The sequence below is a fragment of the Balaenoptera ricei genome, chromosome 15, assembly GCF_028023285.1.
Source record: "Balaenoptera ricei isolate mBalRic1 chromosome 15, mBalRic1.hap2, whole genome shotgun sequence".
In the NCBI taxonomy this organism is placed as follows: Eukaryota; Metazoa; Chordata; class Mammalia; order Artiodactyla; family Balaenopteridae; genus Balaenoptera; species Balaenoptera ricei.
In genome coordinates this window covers 69,136,643-69,161,409 of record NC_082653.1, presented here as the reverse complement: position 1 = coordinate 69,161,409, position 24,767 = coordinate 69,136,643, and the positions used below count along the sequence as shown (strand labels likewise).

The window sequence follows — 24,767 nt, the reverse complement described above, 5'->3', positions numbered from 1 at the left end:
CTTGTACTCTGCAACAAGAGAGGCCACGATAGTGAGAGGCCCGCGCACCGCGATGAAGAGTGGCCCCCGCTCGCCGCAACTAGAGAAAGCCTCGCACAGAAACGAAGACCCAACACAGCCAAAATGAATAAATAAATAAATAAATAAATAAATAAATGTAAAGGGTGTTATTTAAAAAAAAAAAAAAAAGGATGGTAGAGGTTTTTGTTATTCTAGTTTGCTTTCATGACATACTGTTGTTTTCCTCTGTGATTTATTGGATGCCACATCCCCAGTCTGGAACAGAACTCTCAATTATTATAACAGTTTCCATGGAAACATATGATCTAGTCTCTCTCATTCCCTCACTGTTCCCCAAGACCCACTCTCCCACTTCTCTACCCACCCCCCAACCCCAATCTTTTCTGTAAGACCCTCCAGAACTTCCATTCCTCAGTCAAAAACTCTCCAATCTGTATTGTTGAGTGATCAAAAAGGTGAAGAAATGTGTGTGTGGTCTGCTAACTTTTGAGGCAACAAGGACAAGAATAAATATGCATATTTATATTTGTTAAATTAGCAGAGAGAAACTGGAAAGATGCAAATTAACAAATCAGTTTGTATACGGAGGGCAGTAGCAGCAAGGGGGCACAGAAGGATGTGAACCTGAGTGGGAGCAAAACTTCTCAGTGTTTATCCTTTTAATATAATTTTAATTATGAACCACGTGAAAACACTGCTTATTAAAAATATAATTTAATTTTTTAAAACTCCCCGACAGCCTCAGCTTATTAGAAGCTCCTCTTCATTTAGGCTTCATTCTTCCTTGTCATCATGGAAACACCCCCATCTCTGAAATCTAAATGTCCCTAGTCTTCCTAGCATTTTAAATCTCTTGGCCTCACCCACTTGTTTCTCATCCCTAGGCCCCTAGACTCCTTCTTTCTCACCAAGGTTATAACCCTCTTTTTGCTTTGACTTCCTTCCAGTGTGGATGTCATTTTTATTCATGTTTTCAGTACACTTTTACTGAGGACCTGCTAGAACAGGCTCTGTTGGATCTGCAGTGGGCACTCCTCTTCCCAGAATCCTTGACTCCCTTATTATTGTGATCTTCTAGGGCACTGATCCTGCTAACCACCACCCTTAGCTCAAATCCACCATCTACTTCCCCATCTCCACCCCCAGGCTGCTCAGAGCTGCTGGCAAAAAGACCACAGTGGCATGGACCTCTACCGTCACTACTGCTTATTCTCTAGCCTTTTGGACCTCCAGGCTGCTCAGCAATCTTATTCCGTGTTCCTACTCTCTATTCTCACTCCCTGCCAAGGCTCTTCAAACTCTGGGCCACCACCTCAGATTCCTTAGTCCATCACAGCAGACGGATGGACCTTGTGGCCCATAGAGACAATTTACGCATTCAGTCTAGACCCTGAATGAATTCAATCCACAGGCACTGGAAGTACAGCGGTGAACATGACAGAGCTCCTGGCTCTTGTGGAGCTCAGGTCTTAGAACAAGGAGACAAACCAACAAACAAGCAAGAGAAGTATCATCTGGTGATGGGTGCTAGGAGAGAGTTAAATATAATGGAGAATGAATGAGTGGCTCTTTGAGTGGTAGTTAGGGAAGACTTCTCAGAAGAGGTGATATCTAAGTAGAGATGGGAATTACAAGAAAGAGCCAGCTCTGCAAAGAATAAAGGGAACAGCATCACAAAAGCTCTAAGAGAGGAAGGAGCTCTGTATGTCTCAAAGAACCTCATGTGGCCCAAGCACAATGGGTGATGGGGAGAAGGAAAGGAAAAGAAGGTATCAAACAGAGAATAATTTAAATTGATCAGAATTTAAAGAGTGATGTAAGCCAAGGACACAGTATAGAATTTATTCTATTTGTGAAGTCATTGGAGGGTTTTAGCATGGGAGTGATTTGACCTAATGTAAGTTTTTAAAAATAACTATGGCTGCTGCATAGAAGTATATTAATTATAGGTCACAAGAGTGGAAGCAGGGAAACCAGTTAGGAATGTCTGCAGTGGTCCAGACGGTATTGTATGGCATAGATTAGGGCTGCATTAGTGAAGATGGAGAGAACTCAGTAAATTCATGATATGCTTTGGAGGAGGACCTATCCAGACTAACTAATGGATTATGCATGGCTGGGGTAAGGGGAGGACAAAGAGAAGTCAAGGATAACTCCCAGATTTTTGACTTAAGCTACAGAGATGGGGAAGGAAATTTGATATTTTTGCACACCTGAGTTCATGGTCTGAGATTGATATGAGACATACTGGTGGCACACACAGGGATTAAAAGACTCACAACACTAAACAAGTCAGGAATACTTATAACACAATCTCAACTTCAGTGAAACAGCATCTCCTAGTACCTATAATAGCATCCAGAATCACTCTGTGAGTCCCAGGGTCATCCTTCAACTGTGCTGCTGTTCGAAAAGAACCACCTCCATTCTCAGCTGCAAGAGTAATCTTTTCCAAAACCAAATCTGATCACGTCACTTCTCTGCTTCAGACTTTCAGTGGCTCCCCCCTGCACTGTGAATAAAATCCAAACTTCTCATCACAGTTTCTAAGGCTTTGCATGATCAGGCCCCTCCCACCTCTGCAACCTCACATCCTGCAACCTCCCCCTGCTCATGACATTTTGGCCCCAGCACCTTCTGATGGTGCCTAGAATGTGCCCAGCTCTTGCCTACCTCAGGGCCTTTGCACTTGCCGTTCTCTCCGTTGCGAACATTCCTTCCTAGCTCTTTGAATGTATGGCTGGTTCATTCTCATCCTTCAGGTCTCAGTTTCTACGTCACTTCCTCAATCTGAGTGGGTCCCTTCTTGATCTGTCTGTGACACAGCACTCCATTTCCTTCACAGTATTCGTTACCAACTGAAGTGTAGCTCTATTTACTTTTCACTCTTTCCCTCACTGGAATGTAAGCCCCATATGAACAGCAAATGTGCCTGCCTTGTTAGCTGTTCCTTCTGGAGCAGGTGCCACCACCCAGCCATACTGTACCTTGCCAAAGCTGCCTTTTCCAAGCACCATCAGGAAGTGAAAATCAGTCAGTTTCATCCGGTCCCTGTTCCCGTTGTTGTCAAATTTGGATATGGTGTTAGTCGTCTTTTCTTCAGGAGCCTTGGTCCCCTGATTGATCTTGGCCCTCTGGAGGGAGAAGCACACAGAAAACATCATCAGAGTTTTGAGGATGCCCTTGTACATGCTCAGACTCACATATAGGCTGCAAGCTGTGGTTCCTGCAGCTCATGCCCCCAGCCTGGTGAAAAGCATGGCCCAGCTTCCACAGTGCAAACCCAAAATGTGGAGGCCAGCCTTGGCACCTCATTTCTCTTTCATCCCTCGTGTCTCATCCACCACCAGGAACAGTCACTGCTTCCTCCCAGCTGTCTCTAGAATTCCTTCTTCTTTCCATCTGCACCAATACCACCTGTCATCATCTCTCGCCTGGACAACCCACCTTGGTTCCCTCCACACTGGGCTTTACATGTAGTCACAGTGATCTTCCACTTCTTCATACTCAACCAAGTCACCGCCTGCTTCAAATGCTTTGGTAGTGACCCATCATTTTTAGGATAAAGACTTCGGTGCTTTCACTGGCCCAGACGGCCCAGTACGATCAGGCTCTACCTGCTTCTCCAACCTCTTCAACCTTTTCTCGGCTCCTTCTTCCCTGAAACACAGCTTCTTCCTCCTTTCCCATCTTTGAGTCCCAGTTCCCTCCCACTCCAGGGCCTTTGCACCTACTGTTGCTCCTGTGTGGATGACTGTTCTCTCCCCTTCGCCAACCTAGTTACCTCCTGCTCCACGTTTTCACTTCCTCGGGGAAGCCTTCCTTGATTCTCTCTGTCTGGATGGGCTGTGCCTCTCTGCTCCCTTCATCCACCTCACTTCCCATTTACACTGCATGATAACTGTCTGTTCACTTGTTTTCCCCAACAGACTGGAAACCTGCCAGGGCGGGGAATATGTCTCATTCTCCGCAATTTCCCTGACAACTAGCATACTTTCCAGTTAAATATTTTGTTGGATAAATGGATGGATGAGGACCATGTCTGTCCTCAGTGCAGTGGGGTAGGGGCCTGCTGCTGTGAGCAGCAGAATGATGACTCAGAATGGCAGCAAATGCTGTGAAAGCAGGGAGAACAGGAGGCCAGAGTATTTGTGATTGGAGTCTAAAGTGGGGGATGTCTTGTGGGACTGAGCCCTTAACCTATGGGGTCCGCACTAACTCCAGGGAGCTAGCGCCAAAACTGAATTAAATTGTAGAACACCTAGTTGGTGCCCACAGAGAACTGGAGAACTTCTTGGTGTGGAAAACCCACACACTTGGTGTCGGAAGTATTGTGAGAGTGTCAAGTTTTCCTCTACAGGGTATGTAGTTTTCAGCATCTGGCTTCTTTTGCTCATCCTAATGGCCTTGAAATTCACTCATGTTGTTGCTTGAATCAGTGATTTGTTCTTTGTACTGCTGAGTAGCATTCACTGTTTACGTTTATTCATTCTTCCGTTATGGGCATTTGTGTTGTCTCCACTTTTTGGCTGCTAGCAAGGTTGCTGTGAGCATTCTTGGTCCAGTTATCTTGTAGTGAAGATACGTTGAGACTTAAGTGTCTCTGGGACGATCAAGTGTAAATAAATACCCAGTAAGCAGTTGTATTATGTGGTTTTCGGGTTAAGAAATGACATAAGAACTGGAGACAGGGACTTCCCTGGTGGCACAGTGGTTAAGAATCTGCCTGCCAATGCAGGAGACAGGGGTTTGAACCCTGGTCCGGGAAGATCCCACATGTCGCGGGGCGACTGGGCCCGTGCACCACAACTACTGAGCCTGCGCTCTAGGGCCTACAAGCCAAACTACTGAGCCCCACACACCCTAGAGCCCATGTGCCGCAACTACTGAACCCGCGTGCTGCAACTACTGAAGCCCACACGCCTAGAGCCTATGGTCTGCAAGAAGAGAAGCAACCACAATGAGAAGTCCGCGCACCACAAAAAAGAGTAGCCCCCGCTCGCCGCAACTAGAGAAAGCTTGCACGCAACAACAAAGACCCGACTCAGCCCCAAAAAAAATCATTAAAAAAAAAACCCCAAAAACTGGAGACAGATTTGGGGGTTAAAGCATAGAGGGGGCAGTTAAAACCAGATCATTAGGGAAATTGCAAACAAGAAAAGAGCCTTGAACAGAAGTTGCATTGCTTTTTCAGGGCCATGTCCTCCCATCATCCCAAATTCTCACCCTCCAGCGCCCAGAGATTTTCCCAGGCTATCCCAATCCAAACATATCCCTCCCTCCCTCCCTCCCACCATCCCTGTGCTTTATTATGATATCTCCCACCTTCTCTCAGTCCCAACTCAGGACCCACCCAATTCACACACTCCAATCTCCAGCCTGTGAAGATCCACGTCCTGACTGTCCCTGGTCCCCAGTCTCCGTTCCAGCCCTGAGGTTTGCTTCCATCCACCTGCAGGTCCCAGCACCCCCTGCCAGTGGAGCACGAGTGAGGTGCACACACTTCCCTATTTCTCCATCTGACTGCTTAGAGGAAAATTTTTTTCCTGTTCTTCAAAGAGCAGCAAGTGTCCAACAGCTTGATTCCTCAGTCCTTCAAGCAACCTTCTCTCCTCTGAATTCCACGCTCCATCTCAATTTGCTTGTGTGACTCTTCTCACAGTTACATGCTATAGACTGAGAATGTTTGTGTCTCCTGAAAGTTCATATGTTGACATCCTAACCCTCAAAGGTGATGGTATTAGGAGGTGGGGCCTGTGGAAGGGATTAGGTCACGAGGGTGGAGTCCTCATGGGTGGGATTAGTGCCCGTATAGAAGAGACCCCAGAAGAGTCCCCTTGCCCCTTCTGCCATGTGAGGACATAGTAAGAAGAGGGCCATGGGGACTTCCCTGGTGGTCCAGTGGTTAGGACTCAGAGCTTCCACTGCAGGGGGCATCTATCCCTGGTCAGGGAACTAAGATCCCACATGCTCTGGGCGTGGCCAAAACAAAACAAAACAAAAAGAGGTCCATGAGGCAGGAAGCAGGCCCTCACCAGACAACGATTCTGCCGGCACCTTGATCCTAGACTTTCCAGCCTCCAGAACTGTGAGAAATAAATGTTGTTTAAGCCACCCAGTCTATAGTATTTTTGTTATAAGAGTCTGAAGTGACTAGGACAGAATGTTATCTCAGCCTCTAGATGCTAGATCAGAAGTCTAATAGCCTTATCGGTCTGGTCTGCACTAATATTTAAATTAGTTGAGATCTGTTAAAAATCAGGAGATGTCTTACAAAAACCCGAATCCCAGCTTCTTCTAAAGAAGCAGATCTGGCAAAACTGGGCCCCATCCATAAGAATGGGGCATTTAGATGGGACATGAGGTCTCCAGTTGACCGTCATCACCACCACACCCTGCTGTCTCACACTAAGCTTTTCCCCCTTCTTGTTACCTGCCCAGTTCTAAAAACATTTGGGACAAGAACCCTGTCCTGTGTTCCTCTGAACGTCCCATGTCTCCCAGCGGCCTCATGCCTAGCAGGTCCTCCATCAAAGAGCAAACATTTTAAAACTGAGGCCCAAATTTAAATGAGCCTCTATCTTGCTGGGTTGGATACGGCTTCAGAAACAGGAATACACTAATGGTTGCCTTTTCATGTCTGTAATTTAGAGCCCTAGGACTTGGTGCTCAAAGTTAAAGCAAAGAGATGCGCTTCTGAGCAAAGAGCCCTGCCTCTTTCCAGACTGCGCTACGGGAGAGTGAAGGCGCCCCGGCTACCTGGGTCCAGGGCCCCATCTCAGATGAGGAATGCCTTTCTTGGCTTAAACTAACCTCCACCCCTACAAGGAGCTCCAACGGCACTCCCGTACCCAGCAGTGGCGGTAGACACCTCTGTAGGCTAGCGGTCCACGTAGATGCTCCCCAACCCCCAAGCAACCCTTCCAAAGACCAGAAGGAGCAGGTCCTGAGCTTGATTTATTCCGGGGGGGTGGTGAGGCAGGGAGAGGGCTGCTAAGGATAACAACCACCTGACATCTGAATGATATGACATGCCAGACACTGGTTTAAATGCTATCTCACTCACTCTTCACATAACCGTAGGAGGTCAGAGGTGCCATGATACATACAGGTGGGGAATCAAAAGCTCGGAGAAATAAAGTAACCTGCCTTCAGCACCCAGCAAGGAAGGGACAGAGCTGGGATTCCAATCCAGGCAGGCTGGCTCTCGAACCACCTGAACAGAATAGGCTACACTGTACACATGTGGCTCCAGGTATCCAGCCAAGACCCCTCGGCCCTCTCCTCTCTATACCTGGGGCTGCTTGCCGCTTACACCTGTGACTCTACCTGCAGGCTCTTTTCCTGGTTGCAAGAGCAAGCACAGCCCACAAGCAGGCCAAGCTGAAAGTGCTGGCAAGTTAATACCCCTGGAAGCAGCCTTCAGCCAGTGATGGAAGGGGAGCTGGTGGATAATACTTCAGCTGCCTGCCCCTTGACTGGAAACCCTGCGGCCCGGTTAATCCCCGGCAGGGTTAAACCCCAGCTGCCCACAGTGGTAACTTGCTGATAATACTACTTTTCCAGCTTCCTTCCTTTCCCTGCCTCACTTTCCCACTACTCTAGATGCTTTTTGGGGTCACCTCCCAAAGAAACCACCTGCACTTGAATCCTTATAGTCTGTTTCTGGGGAAACTCAGAGTTAGACAATGACCAGCTGAGGGATATTAGAAAGTTGCTTAACCTCTCTGGGCCTCAGTTTCCTCATCTGTAAAAGATAAAGGGGGATGATAAAGGTACCGACCAGTCATGGTGGTTGTAAGGACTGAATTAAATGACTTAATATTTCTAAAGCACTTAAAACAATAAATGGCACATAGTAAGCATTTTATTAAATTAAAAAATTCTAAGCCTGTCAGAAGACCCATTCTGAACCATGCAAAATGGAGTCTTCCCTTCCCTGGCCCATCGGCAAGGCCACAGCCAGACAAAAGTCCCCAAACAGAGCCTCCTCCAGTGTTCTGAAGCATACCACGTGTGGTAACTTCACCAAGCTCACCCTACCGTGAAATTCTATTACCCCAATTTCTGCAGCTCGATTTTACCGTCACTCAGAATTTCTCCAGATAAGAGGCTTGAAAGTAATTTCTGAGTCATTCTGGGTGCTAATTGGTTATTGCACAGGGATTACATTTCTCACGTCCAAGGTCAACTGAAATTCCTCTATGTGTCTGAGAACAATTTTCGGTCTCTTGGAAACATTTTTTTAATCAACAAACTATGGTGTGGAGCAATTACCACTCAGGCATAAACAAGCGTTTGCAGGCTCTTGCGGGAAATAAAGGACACATTTTGTTGCACGCAGATAAAACAGTCCTTTCCTTCAGGCCAATAACTGGCCCAGACAAATGCTCTGTTCATGTAGGAAATGTTTTCCTGGGCGTTCTGAAATGTAACCCTGGCTGCCCTAAGACAGAAGAAATCATTTTGTAAAACTGAGACTTCATTTTATACAAGAAAACACCGGTCTCGTTTTTTTCACCCACAAGAGGACATTTGTAACTCGGCAGCAAACGGACCCCACTCCATCAGAAAGCCGAAGGAAGGAGAAGAAAAGGGTTCTCTGGAAGGCCTGCCCTCCTGTCCTAAAATGTTATCACGGTCCAGTTCTCGACTCTCCTGGGAGGGAAAGTTCTTTCATCAGCTCATTTGGGCTTGAGCGAGCTGCTCTATAAGGATGAACCTCACTGATCAAGTTCACTGGAGAATGACTGTCAAGTCCAAGGTCAACATGTTTATTCCACTTGTTTCCATGAAGGGAAGTCCCACTGGGTCAGAACCGTCGCCAGGTTTTATGGAGGGCACAGGCTCAAGACAAGGGTCAGTACACAAGTATGAGTCCTACCAAGTTGAGGGGACACTAAGATGGTTCTTGGAATAAATGCCAAAACCCTTGCTAAAGTCAGCACAGTCCTTCTACTCTGGCCCCACCCACCTCCCAGCCACACCATGAACTCACCCTTTGCTCTCTCTTCTCTACCCACACTGGCCTTCTTTCAGTGTCACAGAGTTGCTATATAACTCCCCACCACAGGGCCTTTGCACCTGTTCGCCTCTCTGAATGGAATGCTCTTTTCCCCTCTTTACTTGGTTAACTTCCCTATTGTTTCCTCAATGACTCCTTCCCTGTCCTCTCAGACAAGGTTACATTTCCCTCTTATATCTTCTCAAAGCACCATGGACCTCTCTTTCACAGAACTTTACCTGGTCATATTCTGCTTCTATTTGCTTGTGTGATTACTTGATGAATAACAATGACAGTAACCTATTTCATTTTAGCTATTTTATACATTTTTCAGAGTTAGTAGGCTGTCATTGCTTATCTAGAATTGATTTCCCATCAGACTCAGTATATTAAGTTTCTGTGAACAAAATAACATGTTTTCCCTTATGAAACTACTTTAAAATCACTCAATACACATATAATGAAGGGACTCAAACCCATTTTCCCCAAAACGTTTTCTTTGTAAAACTGGGATGTGTCCTACATACCTGCTAGTCTCATATATGGAGTTTATTTGGCTCCACAGAAGGGAAGGGGCTTATCCGGGGTAGAAGCAGACCAGCGCTATGGCCCAAGGTCAGAGCCAAGGGCTCTTAATCTTCGAAAGATGCATCCATGGGTATTTCACGGAGTCACCAGCACTATCAATTCCATTTGTTAATATAGCACCATCCTGCCGACAGATCCAAATCCAGATTCTATCCCTCAGCAAGCCTAGTTGACTGAGCTTCCGAAATATCTCTACCCTGTCCACTGCCTTCATTCACCATTACTAACATCCCTGTCCAAGCCACCAGCAAAATGACCTGGGTAGTGAATGAACACTCTCAAGGAAAAGTCTAAATCTGAATGAGGACAGGGAGGCAGAATGACTTTACAAGGCAGGGGACACTTAACTGGGGTCTTGAAGGATAAACAGGAGTTTTCTGGAAAGCAGAACAATATCGCAAAGGCACAGGGTCAGGAAAGGGCTTGGTAGAAACCACACCATAAACAAGAAAAACAGTACAGAGGCAGACTCAACCGGTTCCCACTGATGCCGAAAGAAAGACATCTCACCTCAAATTTCTGCCGCAGTTCCTCGTTGCCCTCACTGCCTTCTGGTGGCACAGGTACGTTGAAGTACTCGCCTTCCTCCTGGCTCAGTAACTTAAACCTAAAGGGAGCAAAGGAAAGACACATTCCATGACTCTACTTAATATCATTTTGTTGATTAGGATAAGGGAGGGAAGTCTATAGAAAGCTCTGCTTTAAAAACATGTGTTGAGGGTTTTTTGTTTTGGGGTATGTGTGTATGTGTGTAGCCAGGGACACTATATATTTTTATAACCATCAGAAACAATTCAGAAAAAAATGGGTTTATAGGATGTAAAGTTCTCTGTCTTGTCTCTCTAAACACACACAGACACACACAATTTTCTTGATTATATCATTCAATGTTTCTAGCTACTTTTTTGGTCCATTATGTGCTTTCTGATTCTGAAAGAATGTTGAGGATCTCCCACTGTCAACGTATTCCTATCACGCTGTCCCAGCATTTCTATACCCTTTCACTGTAACATGCTGCCACCCGGCCATCCCAGCACTTGGATGACTCTGGACTTGTCTCACTGACGCCGTTTTTCTATGCAGAAACCTTCCCAAAGTGCTCGGTAGTCAAGCTCCTGAGAAAGTACACAAGCCCTGGAGTCAAACTATGCCTGGGTCCAAATCTCACCTCTTCCCTTGCCTCTTTGGATAATTGAATAAGCTAGGTAGGCCCTCTGAGCCTCGATTTTTCTCATCAATAAATAGGAATAAAAGTCTTTTTCATAGGATGACTGTGAAGCTGAGACATGATGATGCATGTAAAATGATAAGCCTGGTGCCTGGCATTTAGCAAGTGTTCAATAAAAAGTATCATCATCATTGTTACTGATATTAATATCACTATAATAAACAAGATGGTTTCAGTTTGTTTCTAGACCACAAAGATGTTTCCATCTAGTCAGACTGAGATGAGTGTGAGGAAGGAAAAGGGACATTCCAAAGGCACTGGAGTCAGCAGGGGGGAAAAGAACCCAAAACTCCTCACTCCTAGAGACTTTCTAACCAGAATTTACAATTTTCATCACAATTTTTTTCTCCATTCACAAATCTTCCTAGGCAGCTTCTAAAAATAGAGAGATAGGTGACTCAAAGCAGAGATGACAGTTTGAGCCTGGACACCTCCACATTTAATATTCAGTGCTCATCTTCCAAACTGCCAAAGAAATTACCAAAATAAATACAAAAATAAGAGAACATCTGTATCTTTGCTGGAAATCAAGAAGGGTGCTATACACACAGCAGGGACTTTCAGGAAGTTCTGCAAATTAAAGTATTAGTAAGAGAGCATGGAGCAGTGTTTGGCAAAATTCCTCCACCTTTGTGGATTTTGCTAAATCTGGATGTTACTTTTGACAATGCTTTTCATTAAATCAGCTTTTTGAATAATAAATTCACTTTAAAAAGACACTTTATATCTCTTCCTTGTAAAGAAAGCCAACAACACTTGTTACAAGCAGAAAGTATGTATCTGTAAAAAGTGAAACATACGTAAATCAAAGTTACTCAAAGCCAAGTAGATGGTGTTGCTTATCAAAGGCTCTGAGACTAATGCCTGCCCCTTTTATTAAAATGGGAGATCAGCAAGCAGCAAGGGTTAAAGAGTATTAAGGATACACCAGTGCCCTGTGAGACTTTCTCTGCAGTAAACTCAAGAACTGAAGCAACACCAACAAAAGAATAGTTTGGGGACTTCCCTGGCGGTCCGGTGGTTAAGACTCCACGTTCCCAATGCAGGAGACACGGGTTCGATGCCTCGGGGAACTAAGATCCCGCATGCTGCATGGCGCGGCCAATAAATAAATAAATAAATAAATAAATAAATAAATAAATAAACTAAATTAAAAAAAAAAAAAAAGAATAGCTTTGTCAGGGTACAATTCAATATGGCTGATGCCCCACCATGTACTACCTAAGCCATTTGGGGTCCCATACTTTGGAAAATACACATCAAAGGGGATTGACCAGCTGTGATCAGCCAATGGGAACCTCAACAGGACCCCACTAACAACCCTGGAACAGACCAGCAGGGCCTGGATGAGGGTCAAAAATTCCGATCCATATTCAGCAAGTACAGGACACGTCAGCCCCCGGGGCATTGGTTAGAGCACGGCACCACCACCTCACGTTTGCTGTGGCCAGTACGCTGTCACTATGGCCTCCAAATATGGACAATTGTGCCCATTAGAAAAGAAGAGCAGGAACCCCTTCCGACTTTGAGATGCACAAAACCAACAGGGGGAAGATGCCCCTCCATGGGCAGTAGGACTGCCTGTCGTGCAGCTGACTCCAGCCGTAGCCCTCTCCCCAATATCCACAGGACCAGGACCCTCGATCCAACAAAGAAGAACTCCAAACAATACAAAAGGCTCCTTTCTCCCTTCATCTGGATGTGAAAGATTAGAACAGGGACACTCAACATTTCTGTGTTCACCCTTCCATAAGGAGGGCATGTGGAAAACTCATTAAAATAAAGAGAAACGGGCTTCCCTGGTGGTGTAGTGGTTGGGAATCTGCCTGCCGATGCAGGGGACACGGGTTTGAGCCCTGGTCTGGGAAGATCCCACATGCTGCAGAGCAACTGAGCCCGTGCACCACAACTACTGAGCCTACAAGCCACAACCGCTGAAGCCCGCGTGCCTGGAGCCCGTGCTCTGCAACAAGAGAAGCCATCGCAATGGGAGGCCCGCACACTGCAATGAAGAGTGGCCCCCTCCCGCCGCAACTAGAGAAAGCCCACCCGCAGCAACAAAGACCCAACACAGCCAAAAATAAATAAATAAAGTAAATTTAAAAAAAATAAAAAATAAAAAAAATAAAGAGAAACAACGAGGAATCGGATTCCCGTGAACTAGAACTGGTGCCAAAAGAGAGAAAATTCCAGAAAATATCTAACTCATATTTTCAATGAGATCCAAGAGGTTGATGCATCTATGAAGTGGCAACAATCTGAGCTTAGGAAAGACTACTTTCAGAAGAAAAATATAATTAGTAAATTTTAAAATCCATAGGAGACAGTAAACACTAGGATGGATAATTCAGAAAACAACTAGTGAATCAGTGGACAAACTAGAGAACTTTTTCTGGCAGTTGGCTTGATATTTATTATATTAATTAGAGTTGAATGGAATGCTTTATATACCACTAAGAAAAAATGCATATTACCAAAATTAACCTACAACATCAAAGACGGGAATATTGCAACATATATTTCAGCAACGACATAGTATTATCCTTCTTACATAAAAAGTTCTTCTAAATTAATAAGAAAATGATAGGCAAAACACCGGAAATAGTCACTTATAAATACAAAAAAAAGGCAATATATAAGTGAAAACATTCAACATAATTAGTAACAAATGTATGTATAATAATAATAATAAATATTTATATTATAAAATAAGAAAAGTATATATAAAAACGTGTATCATGTTATGTATGTATATTATATAAATATGTATAATTAGTAACAAAATATGTATAGCCTTTGCATCATCTTTGAAATTTATAATACCAGATGTTGACAAGCGTGGGTGAAATGAAAAGTCTCACACAGCATTGGTGAGAATGTAAATTGACTGAAAAAAATTACAGAACATTATGGCAAATACTTGAATAATGCATATGGTCTCAAAGCCATTGATTCCAGGCTTAGGAATTTATTAGGAAATAATTAAAGCCATGCACAAAGTTTTCACTATAAGTATGTTTACTGTAGAATTATTTATATAGGTAAGCATTGCATATCTTATAATAAGAATATGATTATGTAAATTGAGGCTGATCTAAAAGAATGGACTATATGAAGCTACTAAAAATGATGTTGCCTAAGATTACTGAATGATAGGGAAAAGGGTTCATAGTGCATTGTTAGGTGAAAAATGCACACTGCCAAACAGTATGGACAGTAAGTTTTCATTTTTGTTTCATACACACACACAGGAAAAAAACTCTAAAAATGGTCAATAGTGATTATCTCTGGGCAATGGGATTCCAATAATATTTTGTTTGCTTATTTATATTTTTCTAATAATTATTCAATTAATAATAATGACTAACACTTACTGAGTGCTTACTATTTACCAGACACTGGGCACTTCACTTATATTAACTAATTTAATGTCACAACAATCCTATGACTTAATTACCACTATTATCTCCAAATGAGGAAAGAAGGCACAGAAAGGCAAAGTAACTTGCCCAGGGGTACACAGCTAGGAAGTGGTAGGACAGAAATTCTAACCCACGAAGTCTGATTCCAAAGCTTTAGTTATTTTTTGTGTGTGATAAGACCGAAACATGACTATTAGTAATAACAAAAGAAAGCTTAAAGAAATATGACTTTAAGGTAACAATGATTTAGGATAATCTGTTCAGCTGCAGAAATAAAAGAAAAGAATGAAATAGCAAAGGAAAAAAATAAAACCTTTAGAAACAGAAACACCATGATAAAAATGGAGAAATTAAGACCAAACATGTTAAAACACTTCCCTACAGAAAAGAGGAAAACACGTTCAGAATGACGTTTTCTTTTTTCTTTTCTTTTCTTTTTTTTTTTTTTTAAATCCAACAGCATGTCACTTGTTACACGAAGCCAGAGGACTTGGAAAGACTGAACATGGAAGCATGGACAAGGATTGACTAGGCAAGAGGTCCCTACAATTCTGCAACCAACGTGGACAGGTTAATTCTCTCTGTGCGGGACAGTTTCTCCCTAAATCTCCACATGGTCCATTCCTTCACCCCCATCAGGTCTTGGCTGTATGTCACCTCTTCAGAGAGTCCCTTCCTGAGCACGCTATTAAACCAGAATGTCACCGTCCCCCGGCAGTCCCTACCCCTGTTTCTTGCTTACTTTTCTCTATAGCATTCATCAGCATCAAACACTATTTTCTACTATTTTGTATCTCTAGTGACTAGAACGGAGTGGACACTCAATATATATTTGAATAAAAACCTACAATAAATGCGGAGGAGAGACAAGGAAGTTGTAAGGAGGACGATGGAAAGGATGTGAGGGCCCAGTGATCCATTCTCTTTCTTGCTAAACCAGTTTGATTTTGATTGTCTTTCACTTGTAACTGAAAAAGCCCTGAGCAGGGACCATTCAGAAATAAGACAATTTCTCTTAAAGAGATAGGAGCACCCCTAATTACTACTTCTCCCAAAGTTCTAGTGCCAAGGTGGGCCATCTCTTCTGACTCCTTTACTCAGATAACTGGGAAAGAAACAGTTGCCAAAGAGGACTTATCCAGCCTCTTTGATGGGAATATTGGGGAAGGATTTTTTGCCATTAGAAGGGAATAAAGCAAAAATGTCAGAACAAAGGAGCTTTTGCAGCTGACTAAGACAGCAACCTTCCAGCACTTTTGTGACCAGGCTTGGTAAGCAGTCCCAATGAAGAAGCATCTTCTTAAGGAGTCAAAATCTGACAGTGGATTAAACATATCTTCTGGGTAAAGTGTGAGAGCCCTTTTAGTGCCCATGGGGCCTGTCAAGCCATATAATTGTGTAAAGTGGGGCAGATGTAAAACAATAGGGACTGGTGAGGACTGTGGCAAATAGAAAATCCACATCCTGTCTAAAGGGGGTATTAACTATTCAACTGTCCTCATTTTTGCCCTCTAGGTCCAGATTTTTATGGGAAATTTCCTGATTTTGAAAATATTGGCAACTAATTCTTTTTTTTCTTTCTTTTTTTTGTCTTTTTTTCTTTTTTTTTTTTTTTTTTTTGCATGAGGACTAAATAAAACTATTTATGAGGCAGAGCCAATCTACCAGCTTTCACTTTGTGATTCTGCTTTAGTCTTTCACGTTTAGGAGAAAAAGGGAAACATACTTGCTCCCACATTTTGATGGACCAAGCTGTACTGTTGCTTTCAAAGAGAAATTTCCCTTACCAGCCATCAACACCAGCTTTCTGCAGTTCAGAAATCCCAAATGACAAAGATCCCATGAAGTCATTCCTACTGGTCAGATCCCAATCCCAAATCTCTACAGACAGTCTTCTGTCTTTGTCCGACTCTTTCAGCTGGCTGCAAAGAGAAAAAAAAGAAGTCGGTGGAGGTTATGGTGATTTCTCAAGCAGATGAAATGTACAAGAGGACAAAGCCTGACGGTAGGAATTTTTAAGGATTACAGGCTGTTGTAAGAAACATACTCAGTTTCCATCCCAGGCAAGCTCCCCAGGGAGGTAGAGCTTTTCCTGTTTTACAGCCTGTGGTTTAAACAGGCGGAGGACCTAGGCCAGCTCTGACAGGGGCAGTTCTAACTACTTCTGCTGCCTTATGTCCTAATAGGATCCATGATGTTCAGGAAATCCTATTGACACAGTCACTCTAAGAACTATAGATGTCAATCATATAATTGTGTGAGTGTTTGCACACATGCGGGTTGAGGATGAGGCTGAGGAAATGTATGAAGGAAAGAGTCTTGATGGTACCAGTCTAGGGGAAATTGTTCTAGGGCATGTCCTTGACGGAGGCTGAGATAGGCCCCCAGTTTCGCCCTGAGAGGGGAAAGAAGGAACGAGGCACCACAAGGAATCATGCTTTTGGCCCATGGCCCTTGAAGTCAGACTGTCTGTCGCTGAATCCTGCTCCACCCTGTATTTGTTGTGGGACATTGGCCTGTGCTTTAATCTCTTTAAGCCCCGTTGGTAAAATGGGGATGAAATGACCAACGAAGCTAGATCACTTAATACAGTGCTTGTTATACATAGTATATGCTCAATAAATATCGGCTGATATATGTCATATTTGTTGGCCCAGATGCATCGAGAAGTGAACCCACATTCTTGGAGCACTAGCCAGGGAAAATCCTCCATGGCAGCTGGCAGAGAGCTCCTGGCAAGCTACAGGCCCAGCATTATCCACGCACCCAGCCCTAGAGAAGTCATCCCCACACCCTACGGGTTATGTCCCATGTTTGCCAAGACCCAGAGCTTCTCCCACAATTTGCCTTCACCTAGCAACACATCACACTATTTTCCATCCCACCCACTCTCCCACACCAGAGACATTCTCAGCACTGTATAAAAAAAAATTTCCAATTTTTACTTGGCTTGCAATGCAAAAATGCAGATGGAGGGAGGAAGGAAAGGAAGGAAGGAAGGAAGGAGGGAGGCAGGGAAGGAGCGAAGGAAAGAGAAGCTGGGAGAGGACCTCCCCAACCTCAGGTGGCCCACAACCCAACCTGCACCACACAGGCTGGGCTGCAATGATTTTAACTTACAATCTAAATGTCTCGTTCCACTCAGGGTTGAGGGAGCACTTGATGGTTTTGGTCTTCTGCTTGCTCTCACTCTTGGGATCAGGAATCAGTTTCAGTTTCACATAAGGATCTGACAAGCCATTAGGGTCCATAGGTACAAGGTTTTTAGCATCTCTTACTAAAAACAGAAAAAGCAGTTTTAGCATTAATAGCCCCAGAATATTTAAGCACCAGCTACTGATGGTTGTAGAACCTGTGAAAAGATCATTGGCATCACACTTACTTAATGGGAATTTTCATTTATTAACATCAACAGCTAAGAAGCGTACAAAGTGAGATAAACTGAAAAGATGTAGACTCTGCTCTATATTGGTTTAAAATTGATTTCTGACTTTCATACTGCTCTCCCCACTCTGCCCCTTAGATTAACTGTAAGTTCTCTAATCTTATTTTCCAAAAAGTCTACAAGAAAGATTGGCTTCTTCCATCTAGCATAGTGCTTCCAAGGTTCATACACATTGTACTTCATTTATGACTGAATAATATCCGCTTGTATGGATATATCAAATTTTGTTTATCCATTCAACAGTTGATCAATATTTGGGCCATTCCCACCTTTTGGCTATTGTGAATAGTGCTGCTATGAACATGTGTATACTCTGACACAAAAGGTCACGTATTCTATGATTCCATTTATATAAAACATCCAGAACAGGTAAATCCAAAGAGACAGCATACTAGTGGCTGCCAGGAGCTGGTGGTAGGTGGAATGGGGAGTTACTACCTAATGGTTATGGGGTTTCCTTTACAGGTGACAAAATTCCTTGGAACTAGATAGAAATGATGGTTGCACAACACTGTTAATGTACTAAATGCCACTGAATTGTACACTTTAAAATGGTTAATGGTTAATTTTATGTTATGTGCATTTTACCTGAATTCAAAAAGAAAAAGCTAAAAGACAGAGTTGCCCTCTAAACCAAAGTGCAACTATTTTCCATGTAGCACCCATAACCACTACCCAGACAGCCCATAGAGAGAAAAAGAGCAGCTTTACCATTAGGCTCCACCCTCAACCAAGAACACCCTGGGTAAAGGAGGCTTAGAGAGGGGAAAGGAAGCAGAGGTCGGCAGTGCAGATGCAACTGGGAATAGGGAAGATAAGGTAGAATAAGACATCAACCTGGAGAAATGGGAAGAAGTTAATTAGGAGTCAGATCAAAACCAGCAATGTAGACAGCCAAGGGAAGTAATGTATTAGCAGACTCAATCAAACTATCTGCTAGGGGCTTCCCTGGTGGCACAGTGGTTGAGAGTCTGCCTGCTAATGCAGGGGACACGGGTTCGAGCCCTGGTCTGGGAAGATCCCACATGCCGCGGAGCAACTGGGCCCGTGAGCCACAACTACTGAGCCTGTGTGTCTGGAGCCTGTGCTCCGCAACAAGAGAGGCCACGATAGTGACAGGCCCGCACACCACGATGAAGAGTGGCCCCCGCTTGCCACAGCTGGAGAAAGCCCTCGCACAGAAACGAAGACCCAACACAGCGAAAAATAAATAAATAAAAAATAAATTAATTAATTAAAAAAAAAAACTATCTGCTAGAAGGCTAATAAATAATGACTCTTACCAGGAATGCAAAGATGGTTCAACCTTAGAAATCTATTATTAAAATATTCATCATATTTATAGGTCAAAGGAGAAAACCATAGGATCATTGCAATTAGCTAGAAATAACAGGAAATTTTCTTCACAGGATAAAGGATATCTGAAATAATAGACACCAAAGTTAACGATAAATGCAATCCCATTAAAGTCAGGAATAAGACAAAGATACCCATTTCCACAGCCATCATTCAACATCTTTTCTAAGTATTTCATAAGTGTAATAAGATAACAGAAACAGAAATGTAGGGGTAAAGCATCCCCCATTCCCTGCAACCTTTGCTTCCACCCCCATCACCTCCTCCCTGGTGCTTATCATCCAGCAATTACACTACTTTCTTAAACTCAGTTTCATGTACCCCACAATCTTATGCCACTTCCCATTTTCCAGTTCATTAACGCTAGTACCCCACTGCTACGGGCCTTTCATCACCAATCAGTCTATTGAGCACAATATATTTTCTCTTTCTCCCCATTCCCTCTTGCCTTTACTCCATTCACCCCCAGTTTAGAGTTTTGGGTGCATTATAATCACTCCCTGAAATTACTCTCAACTCCCTTACTCCTCTTTCTTTCCATCTTATCTGACAAACACAGCCTTAGTTAAATTCAAATATTTTCCCTTTATTTTCCTACATGCAAGCAGCTAACCACTGCTAGGGATGGGAGTCAGGGGAGGCTGACTTGCCTAAAATCATATAGCTAGTCAAGGGTTGAGACTGAATAAATGAAATGAGGAAAGGGCTGGGTGGACTGTCTGAGGAGTGACAAGGGACCCCGGGACGCAAGTTGTAACTTACTCTGCATTGACACTGTTCTGCACTCTAGTATGTGGCCCTTTCTTCCATTTATCCACAGGTTGAATTCATGTTCCATCTCAGCTTGCAAGTTGTATCTCATTTTTGCACCAAAAGCAAGAATTTTTCCTCTTTGATTTGGTTAAGCTCCATAAGCAGGTCCCTAATGTGTTAGGCATTCTGCTAGGTACTGGTGACAGGGGGGCCAACATAAGATGTTGATCCTGTCCCCAAGGAATATATAAAACCAGATTTATTCAAAGTATAGTTGATTTCTAATGAGACAGTAGCCAGGTCATATAGTGTAGTAGATACAGGGCTATAACATGCCAGGGTCTGCATCTTGCCTAGCGGGTATTTCACATTTTTAAACCTCAAATTCTTGATCAGTGAAATGGAGATAATACATACCTCATTGGGTTATTATAAGAGTACAGTCAGACAAGGAATATACATGTTTAGCACAGAACCTGGTATCTAGGGAATAGTCAATAAATGCTAGCTATATTATTGCTATTTCATTGTTATTAAAATTCATATTCAGTGCCCCTTTTACCACATTTGTCTATTTTTATTATGAAGACAACCATTTCCAAACAGACTGATATTAAACAGAACCACTTGTGGTTTTCCTTCTTGAGAATAATGCATCCGACTTTTCCGTTTGAACTCTTCTAGAGGAATGCTTCTCAACCCTTAGCGTGGATGAGGGTCACCCGGAGGACTTGTGAGACACGTATTCCTGGGACCCGCTCCCACAGATAGATTCTGATTCCGTAAGTCTGGAGTGACATCTGCTCATTTGTTTCTCTAACAAGTTCCCAGGTGGCGCTGACGCTGCTAGACCACAGAGCACACATTAGGTGAAACTTTCCAAGATGATATAATTTCTTAATATCCCCATGCATTTCCCCCATGGAATACAATCTCCAACTGTTACTTTCATTTATTGAGCCTTCCAAGGAAAACAGCATGTGCCAGTTTCTAGGCTGGGATCTTGGAACGACACATATATCACTCTAGGGAGTTGCATAAAAACATGGTTGGAGACGCTCTGAAGTGCGAGAAAGTTGTCTGTCTGGTTGATTGGCAACACATATGCAAGTGGAAATAGCTCGTCTTTCTTCAAAGACCACACTCCCTCCCCTGTCTTATGAACTGACACCACAGGACAATCACCAGGACATCCCTCTATTGTAAGTTTGCAACCTCACAGCTCTTTCAGAGTGCTCTTTGCAGGACAAGTGTATGTTGTATTCTTGAGCCAATCTCATAACTAATGGTTTAAGAATGACCTCTCCCTGGGCATCTACTTCCCCTGAACCAAACATTCCTAACTGAGGCATGACTCCATCTTTCCCCCAACCCTTATAGAACCCTTTCTTCTACTTCTGTCCTTTTGGGTCTCTCCTCTACCAAAGGGGCCAGAAACTTCTGTGGAAAGGTACGGAACAGAATTGATTCTGGGACTGTTGGCATGCATATCTCCAAGAGCTCTGGCTCCTAAAGCCATTGTATCATGAGCAGTTGACAGTAGCTGCAGGCTAAGATCCAAAGGCCTGTCCCTCCTGAAGCTTTTCAAAGTACAGTCATGTTTCCCAGCAGCAAGAGAGCTGCATATGTATCAAGAAAGCAAATCTCTCTAGACCACACTTGGCGAGACTGACTTTGATTTTTCTTGATAAATGTTTCTTTACTATCTTTGTTGAAATTCAGCCAGCCCAGATGGTACAAAATGCTTCACACAAAGCAGAAATAGCAACCTTCCCCCCCTGGTGGAAGTCTGCTAAGTGCACAGGAGAAAAGTGTCCCAATCAAGAGAACATTGCTTGCCTTGGAAGTGAAGCTGGCTGGGGGGTAAGATCTGGCTGTTTCCATCAAAGGGCCTTCAGAGCAAATGAGGCCTCTGCATTCTGGTGCAAGTTACCTAACACAGTGCTGAATCCATAAAAGATAGCACTACTGTTAACTATTTTCCTAAGAATCGTTCTTCACCAAGAACTTTCCTAGTCTTTTTTTTTGAACCAACTATTGGAAAGTCTGAACAACTGTGTTGCTTTATAGCCATTATCCTACACTGTGTGAACCAGGAGCTTCTCTTTATTAACTCCTTTTGAAGGTACTTTCTTCAACATCACGAGCCCTCATTTGTCCTCACTACATGTCCTCAGAACAGTTATTCAAAGCAACACCCACCAACATTAAGTTATGTTTGAGGATGTTTGCAATGACAAAAAGTAGGAAATAATCTGAGTGCCCATCAACAGGGGAAGGGGTAAATAATCTAGAGCATATTCACCCTGTGAAATACTATGTAGATGTCAATAACACTGGGCTATCTACATGCACTAACATGTTGAAGAAAATAGCAAGATGAAGATAGACAATTACAGTATAATGCTTCTTTATTTAAGAAAAAGGTCCGAGGACATCAGTGGTTCAGTTGATGAACTCTGGATCGGGACTGTGAATTAGATAATAGCAGTGGGTCAATGTTACATTTCCTGAGTTGGATAACTGTACATATGCAAGAGAATGTCCTTGTTCTTGGGAAATACACACTGAAGTATTTAGGGGCAAATGAGAATCACGACTCCAACCTATCCTCAGATGGCTCGGAAAAAATATACACACATATAAAAATATTTAATAGAGAGAATGATAAACCAAATGTAGCAAGATATGAACAAGTGGTAGATCGGGTAAAGAGCATACAGATATTCCTTGTACTGTTCTTGCAACTTTTCTGTAACTTTGAGATTATGTCAAAATAAAAAGTTTTGGGGCTTCCCTGGTGGCGCAGTGGTTGAGAGTCCGCCTGCCAATGCAGGGGACACGGGTTCGAGCCCTGGTCTGGGAAGATCCCACATGCCGTGGAGCGACTGGGCCCGTGAGCCACAACTACTGAGCCTGCGCGTCTGGAGCCTGTGCTCCGCAACAAGAGAGGCCGCGATAGTGAGAGGCCCGCGCACCGCGATGAAGAGTGGCCCCCGCTTGCCACAACTAGAGAAAGCCCTTGCACAGAAACGAAGAGCCAACACAGCCAAAAATAAATAAATTAATTAATTACTTAAAAAAAAAAGTACTTAAAAAAAATTTTTTTTAAATAAATAAAAAATAAAAAGTTTTAATAAACAAGGCCCTCCAAATCTTCAAGAGACAAGTACAATAAAATAAATTTTCTACAAGGTCATATATCAGTGTAAATATATAGAAAAGAGTCTGGAGGGATAAACCCAAAATTGGCTTGAAGTAACGGTTACATCTGTGGAAGAGGTAAAGGAATCTGGTTTGGGGGTTGTGGGCAAAAGAGACTTTAGCCTTAACTGTCATATTCTGAATTTATTACAAAGAGAATTTATTCTTGTATTAACTGTGTTATTAAAACTTAGTTTAAAAAACAATTCAGTTGTGGTGCATCTACAGCCTCCAAGAATCCATTGTTCTGGCCTTCAGAGACCCGCACCCTGTTCCCCAGAGACTTTTTAGAGCAATTAGATCTGCAAAGATCATGGTTTGAATCCCTGAGCCCTTGGTGAACAATGCACAGACCCAGAATGACCTCATTAAGATCAGCTGGATGCCCCCAGCACCTATCCCAGGATCAAAGCAGGGTTGGAGGAAAGAGACTAAACAGGTGAAAAATTTCAGAACTATCCACCTATTTTAGCTCTCCTGCTCTGCACCCCCCCTCCTTCCATTCCAGTGACCTCCTGATGGACGACCTTTGGTTCACTGGACCTTTGGTTAACCCCAAATCCCTCTACACTGCCCTGCTACACCTTCTTAAGTTGGAAGCTTCTTCAGCCCTCTACTCCTAGATCCGCATCCTTTTGATTCCTGTTCACTTATTACTTCTTCTAACCTCAAGGTTCTCTGATGCTACAGCTTTTGGGAGCCATGGATCCATCAGAATCCCCTTCCAGTCATCTTAACTGGCCATCCCTGGCCTCATCTGATGGAATCTGATTACAGAGTAAGCAAAGCTGGGGTCTTTGGGCAGCCCACATGCAGCATCTAAGGCATCCCAAGCACATCGTGGCCAAAGGTTCCTAGAACAGCTGGCTTCCCGTCACTGCTGGCAATGGTACAGTTATCACACATCCATTTATTTCTGTTGAGACAGACTTCCAGCTGGGACCGTCACAGTGTGTGTCTGGAAGAGAGCCTGTCAAGCCAAGGCAAGTGAAACGATGATGGGGGAGCTAATGCAGGTGAATCAGGAACCAAATTAGCAATAGTTAGACTCGAGTCACACACACCTTCAGGTCTGAATCCTGCCTCTGCCTTTACTCTCACTTACTGGGTGCCCGTAGTAAAAAGACTTCTCTGAGCCTGAGCTCCCCTGTCTCCGAAATGCTGATAAAGTCACATACAACTCAAAGGGATGTGTGATAATTATAGGATGGCCATCCATGCCAGTTTACCCAGAACAGCCTCAGTCTCTATCTATTGTCCTTTTACTCTTAAGAGAGTCCAGTTCGGACAATAAATTATATGGTTCCCCTAATTATAGAGGATAATGGTGTTGAAGTATAGTGTAAAGCACATGGCAGAGGTTCAACAAATGTTGATTTCCTTTCTCCTTTGAGAGAATTTAGATCAAATTATATAACTATTAAGATCCATTTCAAGGTTAAAAGAGCATCTCTCCAATGTGATTTTCATATAAATGAACCTAGAGGAGGTAGTCAGAGAATGACAGATGATCTGAAACCAAATGTGATAGATCCCTTCCTTCTTATATTATGGCTTCCTCTCCATCCCAATCCAGCCACCTGGAGTCTCACCTGGAATGGCTCTTCCTCTGAACTCCCCAATAACCTTTTATCCTTTTAATCCCCTGCTCCCTTTACACCAATTTTTTTTTTTAACCTCATCAAACCCTCAGATCCCTCAACTCTTTCCTTTCCTCTGGTCCATCAGTGGGTGCCTGAGTTATTA

At 43.3% G+C, this 24,767-nt stretch overlaps 1 protein-coding gene across 2 annotated transcripts in view; it reads right to left on the bottom strand.

Annotated features, from left to right (window-relative positions):
- PRKCB (protein kinase C beta) overlaps nt 1–24,767 on the bottom strand; it is a 312,542-nt gene that overhangs the window by 77,379 nt on the left and 210,396 nt on the right. For both annotated transcript variants that reach the window (XM_059896365.1, XM_059896364.1), the window contains exons 6-9: nt 17,384–17,540; nt 16,051–16,185; nt 10,124–10,220; nt 3,009–3,155 (exon numbers count right to left, since the gene is read on the bottom strand). In XM_059896365.1, the coding sequence (XP_059752348.1) occupies nt 3,009–3,155; nt 10,124–10,220; nt 16,051–16,185; nt 17,384–17,540 (536 nt within the window). The remainder of the gene's footprint in view (nt 1–3,008; nt 3,156–10,123; nt 10,221–16,050; nt 16,186–17,383; nt 17,541–24,767) is intronic.